The following is a 17,235-nucleotide window of genomic DNA, read 5'->3' on the forward strand; positions in this document are numbered from 1 at the left end:
CACAGACGTGGCCGTGGTGTAGCTGCTGCGTTCAAGTGGCGCAGTGTCCCGTCTGGAGGCAGAGAGAGCGAAGTTTCACTGTCTGCATTGCAGCCTGAGCGCCGCTGCCGGAACACAACAATGGCGACTCCCAGTCCGAACAGCAACTCCACAAGCTCCGGTAACATCGTAGGATCCACGTCGCACCAGTTTCACCAACAGACCCAAAGCAGCAGCATGCAAGGTAGGCAACGATGGCCTCTATTTCACCGTTTGCTATTTTAACTAGAGCCAGTTGAGTAAGGAAAAGATAGCTTGTGGCTTCTCAGAAGCAAAAACACCACGGTCAAGGCAGACCCTTTACGTCAAAGTTTTCCGGTCACAACTTTCAAAGTAAAATTACGCATATTGCACATTTTGTCTTCACTTGGCAACCGATGAACGGTGCTAAATTCTGACGACATGTACTTAGGAAAATAGGAATGCTAAAACTTGCCAGAATTATTGTAGAGCGCTTCCATTAATTTAAGTAATGTATCCCGTCAGGCCTCTCCAAATATCTAATGGCATGCTGTTGCTAAGTACGGCTTGGTGCTGTTGAGGTCTTATTTACTAATGATAAACATTTCAGTACCCTATCTACATAACAAATTAGAGTTAATTTAAAAGGGTACAACCTACAGATTTGATGTACAACTACTCAAGACCCTTAAAGTGAAGTTTTGTTTATATTTATGAACACTATAATATTTGCTGTGTAGCTCGTCAGTTAGCAATTTTATTTTAATTTGAAGAGACATTTGCGCAATTTCCGTTTACTTACCAGCTTTATTTGCTTTGCCTGAAATTGCTCAGAGGGAGTACATAGCTACTGTGGTAGCAGTAATGTTGAAGCTCCAGCTGAGTTGTTGAACAAATAGGCTTGTGGTGACACAGTTAAAAATGTCATCATTTATCAAGTTTGTCCCTCTTTAATAGTCGCCCAAGAAAAGAAACTCTGAGCAAGTGTCGTATGCATATGTCAACCGTAATTAGCACAAGGTTGCTACAAGAAGAACAAGGGCCTACTCTGAAATGAATTTCTCTTTCCAAACAAGGCCACTTTTACATCGCACCACCGCCAGTGGCAAAGTCATACATTTGGGTTTTAACGCAGCTGAAGCTGCTTCTGGAATAATATTCTGTGTCAAAGTTCGTGTTTAAAAGCTGCTGACTTGAGTCGTGGTGTTGCTAACTGTGGTCGAGATTTCAGTCCGTTCTATAACGTGCTATACTGTTACTATTCTAATTCTTCTGTCAAATGTTTTTTTTTTTTTTTCAAAAGTGTTTTACAACCAATTTAGTGCGAGGTTGAATGTTTGGGGTTTCAGTTTAGCCTCTGAGTCCTCACTGAAATCCATTGTCGGACGGGAAGCCAATCCTGGTCGTGACCAAAGTTTTAAACCAGCCAAAGATACGTTTGTTGGGTTTTTTTCTGAGTGTGTGTTTGACTAATTTAGTCTTTGACGTTGATAAGAAGGCATGAGCTTCACTACGACACGGCTAACACCTGGTACAGGCTTAATGGCATTACATTTATTTAACGAAATAGCGCGTGATCGTGCGGTGTGCTGTCATTTCTCTGGGACAAGCACGTAAACGCACCAGGCAGGATCCTGTCCGATAATGGATGTCTCGGTTGTATCTGACAACTTTTCCACTGAATGACTGCCAGAAGCCTTAACTTAATAAACTCCCGTATCTAGGCGTCAGCATGATCTAAGTTGCATTTCTTTAACATTTCTGTGACAGATGTCTAGTATCAAATGTTTTATCTAAACCTTGCAGAAATCAACACCTGCTGGAGATGTCAAAATGAAACAGGTATTCACTCTTATTTTACAAGGTTTTAAGTTTGTTCGTCTGGGCCATATCTAGGCCAATAATTTCCTTGAATGGTTCCCTATCCACCACACTCTATCTTCTCTTGTTTAAAAAATAGTTTCTTCTTTAGTAATTTAATTCTGTATAACTTTCCTTTTTTTTTTTTTTTTTTTTTTTTTTTTTTTTTTAAGAAAAAAAAAATCTCCACTTATCTGCATGTTGTTATATTTGTTTCCTCTCCCGCCAATTCCATATTGGAACAACCTGTAGACACAGTACAGTAGACAGACCCCATTTGATGAGACACCATAATGTGAAAACACCTGTCTGGAAGGTCTGTTGTGCAGCAGCACAGATACCATAATGTTGGCGGGTTCTTTTTTTTTTTTTTTTTTTCTTTTAGAGATAATTTGCAATTCCTAGTGGCTGCGTGTCCACCCTTGCATTAAGCTCAGATGTGCTGCTTTTTTACTGACGTATCACAGCATATATAAACCGAATCTCAGTCATGTTCCACTGGTATAAAACCCCTTTCTCACTTGCATATGTCACTTTCAAGTAATTTTCTGCTACCTGCCACTTAAAAAACAGTTTAATTTTGTTAATGCCATGCCAACCACTGCGTTATTCTTAGTCTCAGGGTACCTTGTGGAAATTATGAGCATAGTTTCACCTGAGGGAACTTTTCACGATTATATTCAGTGCATTTTATACCTGTTTGTGTGTATGGTTCCCCATACACTGTTTGTGTGTACATTGTTTTATGATGTGCCACTGAGGAGCCTTAAAGGAATGAGTCAATATACCACAGGTCACCGTTGGTAGACATTTGGAGTAGGTTTTGTTCATACCTCCTTGATTCATGGAAAGACCAATAGTTTGTGATGCTGTACAGTAACTTAATCTTTTAGCAGGACACTTTATCGATGGCTTTGCTTAGATCAAGGAAAGGGAATTTTTGCAATCTAAAATGTCTCAAACCCCAAAAACTTCATGTCTCTTTACGCAAACACTATGTACATAGTGAATCTTGCACCTTTTGCTTTAGAAAGTTATTACTTGGTCTCTGTTTTTCTACCAAAGAACGTCTGCTTTGCTCTGTTATTGCAGACACACTAGCTGCCCTGTGCTTCCTGAATCCATCAGGAGTTGCCAGACTTATTGGATAGCTTACTACTGGGCATGACATTTGCAAAGATTAAAAAGATAGAAATTGTTGGTGCTTTTCAATCAGTTTCACTATCTCACAGCATTTTTGGATTAAACTGGAATTATGAGTCACAGCTGGTTCAGCTGTAAGAATGCCTGTCCTCTTTGATTCTCCACACTAACTGACTGCTGTCTAATGCAAGATTTATTGAATAATGATAAGAATTTCACATATTCCCATCTACAACATATATATATATATATATATATATATATTATGGCATGCCGTTCAGGAAATTAATCTTTGAATATATGGAATGAAACTTTGAATATATTGAATGAAACTCTGAATATATTGAATGAACCTTGAATATATGGAATGAAACTCTGAATATATTGAATGAACCTTGAATATATGGAATGAAACTCTGAATATATTGAATGAAACTCTGAATATATTGAATGAACCTTGAATATATGGAATGAAACTTTGAATATATTGAATGAAACTCTGAATATATTGAATGAACCTTGAATATATGGAATGAACCTTTGAATATATTGAATGAAACTCTGAATATATTGAATGAAACTTGACTGACGTCAGACTTCACGGAAGTGCCTGCAGCCATCTTGTCTAAGGTGTGGATACTGTGGCGAAAAGCGAATGACAATTAGTCAGTCCGCTCGGAATTTTGTAGGATGAATATTAAAGTATGAGAACATCATTAACACACTGGCGAATGCATGTACGGGCCAAAATCCTCCCGATAACCCTGCCCGTTCTTCTAACGAAGAAGTCGTGGCAGACTTGCGACAACAGGCGTAAGTCTGCCACGACTTCTTCGTTAGAAGAACGGGCAGGCAGCTGTTTATCAGGCCAACCTCAGCATGCCTTCAACCTCTCAGGAGTGCCCCAAAACGGCAATGCAGGCTGAATATTTAGTTAAGTAATGAACGTATATGATGATCCGTGACACAATGTCCACTTTGGGCACGATGCATTTGTCTGTCCGCAATCTGCTGTGAGTAACGTGAACAAAGCTGTGTCGCGGATCATCAAATACGTTCAATACTAAACTAAATATTCAGCCTACATTGGTCTATGAATGTGGGTGATTCTTATTGTATCTAAACAATATATAGCCTGCATTGCCGTTTTGGGGCACTCCTGAGAGGTTGAAGGCATGCTGAGGTTGGCCTGATGTCGCAAGTCTGCCACGACTTCTTCGTTAGAAGAACGGGCAGGGTTATCGGGAGGATTTTGGCCCGTACATGCATTCGCCAGTGTGTTAATGATGTTCTCATACTTTAATATTCATCCTACAAAATTCCGAGCGGACTGACTAATTGTCATTCGCTTTTCGCCACAGTATCCACACCTTAGACAAGATGGCTGCAGGCACTTCCGTGAAGTCTGACGTCAGTCAAGTTTCATTCAATATATTCAGAGTTTCATTCAATATATTCAAAGGTTCATTCCATATATTCAAGGTTCATTCAATATATTCAGAGTTTCATTCAATATATTCAAGGTTCATTCAATATATTCAGAGTTTCATTCAATATATTCAAGGTTCATTCAATATATTCAGAGTTTCATTCCATATATTCAGAGTTTCATTCAATATATTCAGAGTTTCATTCCATATATTCAAGGTTCATTCAATATATTCAGAGTTTCATTCCATATATTCAAGGTTCATTCAATATATTCAGAGTTTCATTCAATATATTCAAAGTTTCATTCCATATATTCAAAGATTAATTTCCTGAACGGCATGCCATAATATATATATATATATATATATATATATATATATATATATATATATTATCCCTATCTAAAGTCATACATAGATTCTGCTCTACAATGGCAAAGGAGGGACATTTATACAAGCAAACAAGCTAGAAACAAACATTTCCAGCTTACTTTACAAGGCAGTCAACTTGGCATGAACGGGGTTAAATTGATGTTAGACTGCCCCCTACTGGCTCTTAAAGCTAATTGCCTCCAACAGTCTGATTTAGTTGGTAAATTTCAATGTATAATGATTTGCTGCAGTTCAGAATATGCTCTTGAAAGTTGATATTCTAAGGACAGAAGCTTTAATGTCTTGATATATAAATCACTGTCACCAGCTTTGTACAAAACTAAATATTATTTTTGTGGAAAAATTTTAGCTAAGTTTTTAAGTTTAGTCAGGCTATATCAACGAGCTAGCTTGAACAAACCAGATCGGGGTCTCTGCAATTTGGCTTTAAAGGATGTTTTTTTTAATTAATTTATAGATTTTTTTTCATTTTTTGTTTGTTGCAAAAAAGTATGCATGTTTTTATGATAAGATTTGTTTTCTGTATTTATTAGCCATTAGCAAAACTAGCTAATTGTGATAGCTTTTGCTCCTACTTTAAACATGTTTCCCTTCGTTAACACACGCCTGAATGCATTTGAAAGTATTATAATTGTATAGTTAGCCAAAAAATGGGGGTTGGATTTGGTGAGAGATCACATTTTGATGTCTGATCTCATTTTTCATTGTTGAAACAAAAATCTTGGCATTAAATGAAATACAAAGGTTAGCTTTTTTTTCCACATAAGTTTGATTAGAAGTTTGACACCAGCTTTATGTCTTTCTGATAAACACAAAGCAACCATGAGACAAGCAGCCTGCTAACTATATCCATTCATGTCATGGCACAAACCACTAGTTTTGCATGGTTAGCAGTGGCATATGCAAAGAAAAACTCTCATTACTCCAGTGATGAGTGGCATGTGCCAGTTGAACATGACCGGCACACAGCAGTGTTTATTCATCATATACCACACAAAACAAGAATGGCATACAATCACTTTTCAGTGAGTAGTATTAATACGGTGAGGGTGCACTGAACCCAATCACTCAAGACATTTGAAAAGGTTCTGCTTATGGACTACATTTGACTAATTAAAACTGAGCCAGTCTTCATTTCACTGGAAATACAGTGTAATAAAATCCTATCAAGTCACATGCAGTTGCATGGCAGCGCGCCGACTCAGACCCACCAAACTCTGGCACTTCTTTTAGCAGCCAAGCACAGTCACAGTGATCTGCCCCTTTTTCCACTAGCAGCCGATTCTTGTCAGGTTGACACTTGGTAATAACGACCCACTCAGTTTCAAACGGACCCAAAGGAATTGTAGTAAAATGTTTTTTCTTTACTTCAGGGTTTCAGATAAGCCTGTCTGGAGTACCCCAAAGTAAGCATTAGACTCGCACACAAAGCACACTGACCTCTACTCTTTATGGGTACACCTCAGTAGTCTAAAGTGGCCTCCTTCCCTCAGTGCAGCTCAGTGAGCTCATGTCTGTTGGTCTGACTTCACATACTGCTGTTCAGTGACTGATCTGCACTGATACTGAGGGTCAGCTTCTCCTTTCTTGTTCATATATAATTGGATAAAACGAACAAACAGGAGCCGCTGTATACTACTGAAACAGCCTGTGTGGTGTTCTGGTAGTTGGGGAGTCTGTCCACTGTTCACTGCTATTAACTGTCACGAAATTCAGTCATGGCCAGGAAAGATTCCTTTGCACCGGGGCTTAACGGTTAAGGGATCTGTTTGCACTCTGGAGCTTTTGGACAGGGCATGGCAAAGAGGACTCAACACTGGACGTCAGCACTTTTAATAATAGCTAAACCTAAATACCAGCTCAATTCTGGAGATGTACGCTTACAGGTGACTGTGAGTTCACCTGAACCCCTTCAGCTCGAATAGTTGAATTTAATGAGATTTCCTTACGCCTTGATTCGGACTGAAGAGCTGTCTCAGTGTTGGGTCACTTTGATATCTCAAGGGAACTGTGAAGGTTTGAATTGCACATTTTGATGAAGGTCATCGCAGGGATTCCCAATGCCAATCTTTTTACTGACTGCCAGTCTTTTCTAATGAGCTGAATACATGTTGCATGTCATTTCTTTGAAAGCATACAGCTGTAAGAATTGTTGGAGCATTGGGAATCTCTGCATAAATGGGCACTTTGCTTGTATTCAAAATGCATTATGTTGCTTCTTCTGATCTGTTGAAGAGCTTGAGATAACCCCTAAGGTTTTATTCCTCACTGTTCTTTAGTACAATTTTGAAAAGAAAAACAAACTATCATATCAAATTTTTGAGACATAAGTCTGTTAAGATTGCTTATCCCACACACGAAGGCTTATCTCAAGTGTGTGAAGGCAAACCTCACTGAGGCGAGGCAATCACTTTATCACAGCCTGTGTTTCGCCTGTTCACGCCAGCTGGGTGAACCCACATTGTGGCGTGCATGTTGTGGCAATCTGGATCTGTTCCTCTCTTTGTCCTGCCAGGTAAACGCAAAGCTCTGAAGCTAAATTTCGCCAACCCTCCAGTGAAACCCAGCTCCAGGCTGCCAATCAATCCCACCGCGCCCTCTTTCCAGAACCCTCACATGTAAGTAAGGACTGAGTGGGATGTCATGTTAGCTCTTTAGTGTTTTTTTAACACAAGAGTTACGTTGTTTTTTGGGGGTTTTCAGTTTTCATTCAGTGCGTTCTAAAGCTTTTTTTGTGTTTCTGTGTAAGGGTTCTGCACAGTTACAAAGCTCGCCCCAAAGGGAGTCGTTCACTCCCCCACAGAAGCACTGCACCTGAACTGTCCAGGCTTTTCTCCTTTATTTAACGGCATCACCATGAAACGTGTGATGCACTTGCGGTCGAAAGTTCACTGCACCTCAAGCAGTCAATTACTGTCCCATCAAGATTTTTGCACATTCAAAAATGGCTGAATGAAATTACACAACTGAAAACAATTGATGCACATAAAAGTCTTTTGGCTGTAACATGAACAATCGGCTATTTCTGATAAAGCAACAGGTTTTATGCATACTTTGTTTCTGTTTTAAGTTGCAACGCTTGGAATAGCCCATAGCGTTGTGATGAAAATCTTCAACAGAAATGATTGTCAGAATCACTTCCAAATCTGCACTCTAATTAGATGGAAACGCTTGTATTGAGCGGCTGCCTTGTTCTCTGCCATATTTGAGCAGTCAGAGCAGACGGAGCCTTTGGAGAGTGAGTTCTTAAAGAGACAGACGCAAAAAAAAAAAAAAAGAAAGAGGTGTGTTTAGCTCCAGTTACACTTATGCTGGAAATAAACTGAATGCTTTGAGCAGGTATTTTCCACCAGTCAAATCACCAAAAAGCTCCTGGTTGCGTTCTTGTTGGAGCCCTAAAAAGTTTCCACTTCCCAGAAGTTAATTCATTGCAGTTGAAATGTTTATTATATAAATTTTTTAAATGTATATTGTACGTTCCTGTCGAGGTTCCTCTCTTTTACGGTAACTTGTTCTTGCTTTCACTTCTCTGTGGCCTATTCTTTTCACACCACTCTGTACGTCACCTCAACCCGTCTGATCTTTTCCTCCCCGCCGGGTTTTACAGAGAGCGTCTGCGGACACACAGTATCGAGTCGTCTGGGAAGCTAAAGATCTCCCCGGAGCAGCACTGCGACTTCACTGCAGAGGATCTGAGAGACCTCGGGGAGATCGGCCGCGGGGCGTACGGCTCCGTCAACAACATGGTCCACAAGCCAACGGGCCAGATCATGGCTGTAAAGGTGACCTGCAGACAGACTCTACCATAGGCTGGAATACACAGCTGAGCAGAGTTGTTTCATTCATTACTGGAACAATTCTGTGCTTAAATGCAGATAGAAAGTAATCTGGAAAAATCTCTTGGGGATCGTGTTGAGGTGGTCATCTCCCTTCAACAGGGTCATTGGGAGCCATTCAGGTGGACAGATGACCACTGCAACTTGATCCCTAAGTGAAAGGGGAGGGTATGGCTAACAGGAGGAATAGAGATTTGGCTTTATCCGAGACCTAAATTATATGAAAGCGAAATGCTACGATCCTAATAAAAAAAAAGAAATCCTCCAATAAATGCTGACTGTCATATCTCTGTTTGTGGATTTTTGTGTCAGAGAAGAGTCAGGTGTGTTTAAAAGCAGCTGGATTTGTTTGTCTTTGTTTTTCAGTCACGAATGACTGAAAAACTCATGGAATCAGAGTGTGAAATGTAAGTTTTTAGTCACACATGCGTCCATGACCCCAGCGTACAAGGATTTAAAAAAAATTCACTGCGTTCGAGCTAATTTGAATGAGATCATACTCGCTGTCTCGCACATATCTTCTATTTTTTTACTGAACGCATATTATTGTACATTTCTGAGCCCCTCGCACACTTTGAAATCCAGCATACCTTTAAGGTAACTGTCATCACCCAATGGTTAAGGTTTTTACACATTTTAACCTTCAACCACAGAAGAAAAAAGGATTTCCTGTCTTCTTATGCTAGCCATATTCCCCTTTCAACACTGCGCAGTGGTTAATTTTGATGCAGTCAAAGCAAGCTGTGGTGTTGAATCCTTGGATGAAAACTGGTGGGTGTAGTTGGACGCTCTGGAGGCTGCAGGACAGAAATGTGTGTGTGTGTGTGTGCTCCTCAGAGGATTCGCTCCACTGTGGATGAGAAGGAGCAGAAGCAGCTGCTGATGGATCTTGACGTGGTGATGAGGAGTAGCGACTGTCCCTACATCGTCCAGTTCTACGGCGCCCTCTTCAGAGAGGTCTGGCACGCCCACACTGACCTCGCTCGATCATTTTTAAGCGCTGCCTGTGGTCTTTCTTTGTCGTCAGTAACTGATGTGGCATTTCACTTACTGTCATCATAAAACAGGTTCAGGCAGTAAATGTTATGCTCCAGCTGAATTATGGCTCTCTCTCTTTGTTTCAGGGGGACTGTTGGATTTGTATGGAGCTTATGTCTACCTCATTAGACAAATTCTACAAATATGTATATTGTGCATTAGATGACGTCATTCCAGAGGAAATATTAGGCAAAATAACATTAGCGGTAAGTCTCTTTGACTCGCGTGTCATGGCACATGGAGCATCAGAAACTGACCTGAAGGTTTCTACTTTGTCTCTAACAGACCGTTAAAGCACTGAACCACTTAAAGGAAAACTTGAAAATAATTCACAGAGGTAAGTTGTTTTCTTAACTCTTAACTCTCTCTGAACCCCCAGTTTGTGTTGCTCTGTGTGGAATTGTCTCTTTTACGTCTTTGCAGACATCAAACCTTCCAACATTCTAATGGACCGAAGGGGTAATATCAAACTGTGCGATTTCGGCATCAGCGGTCAGCTGGTGGATTCCATAGCAAAGACCAGAGACGCAGGCTGCAGGCCTTACATGGCGGTAAGCAATCAGAGGAAGCTGAAATTTGATTTGAAGTCCATGTCTCGTTAAGGACTGTGTGAAGAGAGGGGACAAACAAAAAGTTTCTGGCAGGATGAGTCGCAGAATATTTTTGTTTGTGTTTTTTTTCAGCCTGAAAGAATAGACCCCAGTGCTTCCAGACAAGGCTACGATGTCCGCTCTGATGTGTGGAGCTTGGGAATCACTCTGGTAAGACAAATAAATAATACATTTTATCAAGAATCCCTGCTTTTGTTATGTCAGCAGAGCTGTTGCGATGAGGCGAAACTGCTCTTTAAGCTAATCCGAGGCCCCTGTTTGTGTTTGCTTTCAGTATGAGCTGGCCACAGGAAGGTTCCCTTACCCTAAATGGAATAGTGTTTTTGATCAGCTGACACAAGTGGTGAAAGGAGAGCCTCCCCAGCTCTGCAACTCGGAGGACAGGCAGTTCTCCCCCAAGTTCATCAACTTCGTTAACCTATGGTAAGAATAAATGACGGATTAGATTATCAGAACGTTTGTTTACTGGGTATTCTCTGGGAGTCGGGGCCCCACAGACCCCTTGCACTTGCCACGCTGCCTCTCAGGTGAACCCAACAGCATCTCAATCATCTTCTTACAGTGTTTATATCATATGTACTTTCTGTCTGTCCAGCCTTACAAAGGAGGAATCAAAAAGGCCAAAGTACAAGGAGCTTCTGGTGAGTTATTATTATAACTTATTTTGGAACTTAAAGTCTCTCTTGTTCAGTCATGGAAGGCACGATCTGGCAGTATCAAAGTGGCTTGTAGTTCCATTTTTTTATTTTCAAAGTCAAATAACTACAAATCAGCTACAACTTTGTGACCTTGGGCTTGTGGGGTGTGCGAGCGTTTCTACGAGTTGTTAGACCTTAAAGACTTTTAAGAATCTGATATGAAATAACTTCCGTTTAGTCCAAACAAAAAAGATATCCTTCAGATTAATACATTACTTTTGACAAACAAATTATTTAAAAGTAGAAGAAGAGGAAGCTTCAAAATTAAGATGAAATAAATGTTTAATACTGGAGCCAAATTACTACATTAAAGCTAAAGTAGCCAGAAAAATTCCCTTAAAGTGTAGTCTAAAACAAGAATTTCATTGATCTGTCTTTGCTTTATTTGAACCTTGACCGCATATATTTAGTTTCTAAAAAATCAGCAAATTTGAATACAAGCAGGGTTCAGCGAATTATACTAAAGTATAGCATTATCTTAAGTTGCTAATATTCACTACTTTTAAGGTTTGTGCTTATGCTACAGACTTGTGCGCGCTGTTGATCTCCTTTCTCTGGCAAACACCTGAAGTGAAATGTCATTTTTTGTTAAGTGGGATTGTAATAAGTTACTATGAGTTACTAGTGCCTTAGCTGCACGAGACAGAAGTCAGATGGCAAACCTCTGCTCTTTTCCTGTCCCATGTTTAGAGCAGCTGCTTGCTCGGCTCATCTGTTCGCCCACTACTCATACGAACTCCACACACGATCCGATGCAGTGCATTTTTGAGAGTTTAGGCTTTATCTAACTTCAAATTTTCTACCTTACCAAGGAACAACTATGACCTCACCGATGCACGAATAATCCTAAAAAAATGTGTGTGTCTTTACCCCAGAAACACCCCTTTATTCTGATGTATGAGGAGCGCTTTGTGGACGTCGCCAGTTACGTGTGTCGCATCCTGGATCAGATCCCAGCCTCTCCCATCTCTCCTATGTATGTTGACTGATGCCAAGGAGGGCGTTCTGGTTGGGTGGGGGTCGCACAACGTGCGGTGGGCGGAACACTAGGCTTCTGATGCAACGCGTATCATTTTAGCCCCCAGAGTTCCAGATCACCTTTGTGTTCACATGTTCCAAAGATCAAAGGAAATAAATCCAAATTATCCAGTGCAATGTTAAGAGGATCAATAACCGAACCTTTTTCTTCTCCCATCACCTCGTTGTAAAATCCCCAAATATTATCATCCATTTCCACCCAGAAAAACTTGAAGACGTAACATTGTCTTAGTAAAATGCAATGCATCTTTTTATGTGACAAAAGGAATAGAGTATACATATATGGAATATATAAACTTAAACTCTTACACAAAAACAGAGTCTACCAAATAAAACGTTGTGACGCTCAAGATGTATGAACAAATTAGCCACCTAATGGATTGTACATCGTGGACTGTATGTGTGCATCTGTGTTTTTTTAACTCTAAACTGTTGACATGTAAAGATGTTTGCTGATAGACCTACTGTCTAAAAACACACACTTTTCACGCAGTATGTTGTGAGCAGCTCCACACACGATAAAAGACTGAGAGTGCAAAGGTGTTTCTCTCCAGAAAGCTCATAGATTTGGTAGGGTGGCTTTCCTTCTTTTACCCCCCCTCCTCCCCCCCAAAAATATGCAATCTGTGAGAGCTTGTCTTGATATGTGATTGCCTAGTGCTGGCCTCAGTTTGTACCTTGCATCTTTTTGTTTGAGTCACCAAGCTAAGCACGAGGTATTCTCTCTCTTGATATTTTTAAACAGTAAAACAACTTCTTTTTTTTTTTTTTCATAAAAATGATTTTACATCACTCCATCAGAGGACACACCATGAGACGGGCCTATAGTTTAACACACGAACGCACAGTTTCATAAAAAAACAGAGCTGGAAGAAGAGGATAACGGCTACAGAAACACACTGAGCTGGAATTATGTTAGCACTAAGCTAATTTGGTTCCAGAGTGCTAATATCGGATGAATCTTGCTCATTTGTCTGTTGTGTTGACTAATGTTTCACTCGTCCTCCAGCATTAAAACATAAAACAACATGAAGTGAAAAACTTGCTTTTAATGAAATCGGTCTTTAATTTTTACGACCATGGCACATTAGAAATTGCACTGTCGACTAGACACTGGGTTGCAAAGAGTATTTTAGATCGGTTTTAGGCTAAAGTGATGTAACATTGACCTGCTAATCTGCCACATTATATCAAGTGGCAAATACAACAGTCAATGCTAGCTAAAAATGAGAATCTCTCTGCTAATAAGAAGGGACAAGATAGAAAGTGTACTGCTAGTTTTGTGCAACACAGAATACAGGAATGTATGAAGATAACATTGAATTTCTTTACTATACCTGATAAAGAAACTTGTCAAACTTCAGGTTCACATTGTGTAAATCAAATTTGTCACTTTTAGCTAACAAGCTAACGGTAAATGTTTTTCTGTCTCATTGCAACCAAAGAATTGGGTTGAAAGTATTTTACGCAAATAAAATATTTTTGTCCAGTATAACAGTTGGAAGTAGTTTTTCTTTTTTGTGGGGGGGGGGTCGTCGAAGATGAGCAAATCTAGTTTAACAAAAATATCGTTACAATACTTAAACACAACTTCTAATAAACTTTTGAACAACTTAAACATGTTGCTTTGTCTATTTGATTTCAGCTTAAGTTAAAAATCTTGCTGACATTAGATATTTTTTTTCGACCTAGATGGACAGAAAAAGTACCTCGAAAAACTTTGCCAAATATTCTTAAACAACTGGGTTATCTTCTTTTATTTCACACTTTGTAAATAACTGATTTTTCTTAAATAAAGATGCTTAGTTTGTGACTAAAACAAAATGATGGCATACAAGCTGGAGTTCATCCAATGCTACGTTGCCGGATGTAACGTTACTTTAGGATTTTCTATCCATAGATGTAAATGTATATGTATATAGTCATTGTAATCTGCTGCTCCTCGCAGGTTCTGCTCAAATGTTTATAGTTCATGCCTGAACACGAATGATCAAATCAGGTTGGGGGGGATACATGGGTGCAAAATGAAAATGTTTCATTTTGAGAATGAGCCTTAGTCCTCCACAGCAGCCTGTCATAGCACTGTACAGTTGAACTCATCCACACTGATCACAGATCCACCGTGCTGCCATACATAGTTGAGCAGCATTAACCAGATTTTTAAAAGTCCTGGCAGACCTCAACAATAAATGAAAAATAAATGAATGCATAAAAACTGTAAATGCTGCTAAATCCCACTTCCACACGACTGTCAGCAGAAGAGGAACACCACTCCTCACATAGTCGCTGCTCTTGGACCCGGCATGTTCCTCCGTGATTCGGCATGTCTCTTTGGCTTGCACTGATGATAACATGAAATGTGTTCAATTCCGATGCTTCAATTCCACCTATATGTTGTCATGTATGCCTTCATCAGCACTGATTTACTGGAGTTTGCCATTTTGGCTCATGTGAAAGGGGGAGGCTACAACTCTGAGACTGCTGAGATCCACCTGTTGTCCTTCACTCACAGAAAGCCACATCCACCAGGCAGACTTACTCTTCCCCTAAATGGAAGGACAAAGATCACAATGCTTGGAGTTAACTATGAAACTGAACAGATGGTGGTATTCTGTGCTACGCTGTAGGGACCCATTGCATAATAAGTCACTGGAGCAGAAAAAGCTCTTTTACTCGTGTTTTTATTTTGACAATCTCTTAAAAAGATGTCATCTAACCATGTTTAAGAAACAGCCTCCCTGTTGTTCACCCTGTTTGGTTTCTGTGCCGAAAGGTGGACAACACAGTAAATGTTAAGAGCTAACATCACTATGCATTACATTTTGAAAGAGCTCAGTCTTTTTGAAATACGGACGGCAGCTGCACTGTGACTCACATGCAGGATTAAATTGTGTTTTTGCTGAGGACTGTTTTCTTTTGCTGATTAATGTGCGGTTGGGCTGCATCTCCAGACAGCACACGCATATGTGGGACTGAGCCAAAATTACATGCTTAACATGCTTTGGTAATTGTCCTTTCATAAGATTCATGAACAATTAAGAAAATATAGAACAGCATCACCCTTATAATCAGCAATATAGGGAATACCAGTAATGTAAGCGCCATTTTGATACAGCCTACGTGATATTAGGCCAACTGTCAACTGTCACATTATACAAGATTAATGACATGAGTCTGTTGGAATTTTACTGTTATTACTCTTTCAACTTGATATGGAAAAATCAAAAATTCCTCATATGGGATCAAAGTCTCTGTTTTGGGACTTTTCCCGTGCATTTATTTATTTTTTATCACTTGAGAGGACTGTTTTACCAAAAGGATTTCTTCAGTCATTTTAAGTGTCGTAGCTTTAATGAAGCTGAATGACTTGCAAGTTACAAATGAGGAAGGCTTGTTCGCTCCTATCAGCTGGAAAATCCAAAGCCAAAAAGTTTATCCTTCATGACACACTCAGCTGGAGTTTCTATTACGTCTAAGTTGCATACATTTTGTTTAAATCCCCGTGTTTGATTTATTATATGGGTCTTTACAGGTGTCAGCTGTGTTCCAAAATGGCTACCACTGTTTGGGTGTACAGGGGGAACTTGTTGGCCTATTAGGGAGAATAAAAAACAAAACAAAACAAACTTACAGCCAGGTTCGTTGAGGTGCATCATAGATTGCACTGTTCTTTGCATTTCTGTCTGTAATGGAAAACAGTGCAAACTCTGAGAAAGTCTGCAGCCGGAGCCGTTTAGCTGCGAACGGTCTTCAGGTTTCTTCTTGTGACATTGGATGTTTCCAGGAAGCTACCTTGCCTCTGGTGAATATGAATCTCCAGGGTCCATGTTGTATAATTTGCAATTTACTAGAATGTTCATATTAGGATATAAGATAATATTAAGGGCAATGAATATTATATTGTATCTTTATCAAGGGTTACAAATAAAGTTCCCGTGGAAAAAGACTGAAAACCTGTATGGTGTGCTTCTTGTGAATTGGTCATGAATAAAAAGCAACTGCAGAAATTATTTTGCTGTGATCATTTTATTGCTCATCTTTCTTTAGAATACAGGAATGCTGGCAAAATACCTTTTTTTTTCTTTTTTTTTTTCTTTTTTTTTTTTTTTTACAATAGAAAAGCAAGTTGGTGGCCAAGCGACATACAAGCTCCTGTCAGAAGTCTTTTTTTTTTCTAGATTAGGGAGAATTATTGCAAAATTAATAAAATGGCTAAGGCTAGAAAATATTCTTACAACAGAAGATGGAAAGTGAAATTGTTATCTTCTTATGGTGGCATCACGCCATATAACCCATTGAATAAGTGTAACACATAAGCAACAGAAAAAACAGCAATTGGTCAAGACACAAAGTGAAACCTACATTTACAGAGGACATATAAGACAGATGCACTTGTTTTTTTTTGGGGGGGGGCGATAGTATCGTACTTTTTTCCTGAGTGTTTGATAAGTAAATCAACATCTCTTTCATACTTTTGTGGCTTTAGAAAAAATCAAGATAGTGGCCACCAAATGCTCACCTTGAAACTCAAAAGTCAGTTCACAAAGCTATGGCTGACATCACTACAGAAAAGTTGACTGCTTTTATACATATTCTGGTTGCTACTTTGAAGTAGAAAGAAACGCAAGCTGTGCTAACGCTGTTGCTAACGCTGTTGCTAACGCTGTTGCTAACGCTGTTGCTAACGCTGTTGCATAGTTATTTGTTGGCATTTGTTGGCATTTGTTGGCAGCTGCAATGATTTGAAAAATGCTTTATTTAATCCCCATGGGAAATTCTGTATCTTGGTGACTGCAAAAAGATGGTGACAGCTGCAGTCCTCAAAATACTTGGAAGCCATGGCTTTAGAAGCCAGTTCAAACAAAACAACTGTTGAGTTTTAGCCATGCAGGTGATGGATGAGCGAGCCAAGCAGGCCTCCATGGATGTTATGGTATTGTGTTGCTGTTTGAAGCTTTATAATAAGCGGAAAGTAGTATCAAATTTCAATATTTTTTTTTAATCTAACACGTGGCAAAAAAAAAAGTTCATTCCCCGAATGCCAAACTAATACATGAGTTTTTACATGTGTACAATTACTAACCAAAGCTGAAAGCTTGGACAGGATCAGGCACACATTTAGTCAATTTGATTTGTTGGCACCTGCACTACTGCTTGAAAAGTTGAGGACAGCTTCCACTTCAAGCTA

General features: G+C 39.5%; 1 protein-coding gene across 2 annotated transcripts; it reads left to right on the forward strand.

Moving 5' to 3' along the window:
- Positions 1-32: 32 nt before the first annotated feature.
- Positions 33-16,057, forward strand: map2k4b (mitogen-activated protein kinase kinase 4b). 2 transcript variants are annotated; one of them, XM_072373941.1, is made up of 13 exons: positions 33-223; positions 1,807-1,842; positions 6,200-6,232; positions 7,342-7,444; positions 8,434-8,608; positions 9,500-9,619; positions 9,787-9,906; positions 9,986-10,037; positions 10,124-10,251; positions 10,384-10,461; positions 10,586-10,734; positions 10,907-10,952; positions 11,885-16,057. In XM_072373941.1, exons 1-13 carry the CDS (start codon positions 121-123, stop codon positions 11,996-11,998), a joined length of 1,257 nt encoding a protein of 418 aa, XP_072230042.1. In that variant the 5' UTR covers positions 33-120; the 3' UTR covers positions 11,999-16,057. The 2 variants fall into 2 exon arrangements, with proteins under 2 accessions (XP_072230042.1, XP_072230041.1); XM_072373940.1 differs by lacking the exon at positions 6,200-6,232 and having other exon boundaries at positions 48-223.
- The last annotated feature ends 1,178 nt before the right edge of the window (positions 16,058-17,235 follow it).

The sequence above is a fragment of the Leuresthes tenuis genome, unplaced genomic scaffold (genome assembly GCF_036924035.1).
Source record: "Leuresthes tenuis unplaced genomic scaffold, fLeuTen1.0.hap1 SCAF_20, whole genome shotgun sequence".
Lineage (NCBI taxonomy): Eukaryota > Metazoa > Chordata > Actinopteri > Atheriniformes > Atherinopsidae > Leuresthes > Leuresthes tenuis.

Excerpts from the sequence above, each read along its gene's own strand:
- map2k4b (XM_072373941.1), top strand. The coding sequence starts at position 121 with ATGGCGACTCCCAGTCCGAACAGCAACTCCACAAGCTCCGGTAACATC. Across the intron at positions 10,462-10,585 it reads GGAGCTTGGGAATCACTCTG|TATGAGCTGGCCACAGGAAG; the intron begins GTAAGACAAATA and ends GTTTGCTTTCAG. Across the intron at positions 10,953-11,884 it reads CAAAGTACAAGGAGCTTCTG|AAACACCCCTTTATTCTGAT; the intron begins GTGAGTTATTAT and ends TCTTTACCCCAG.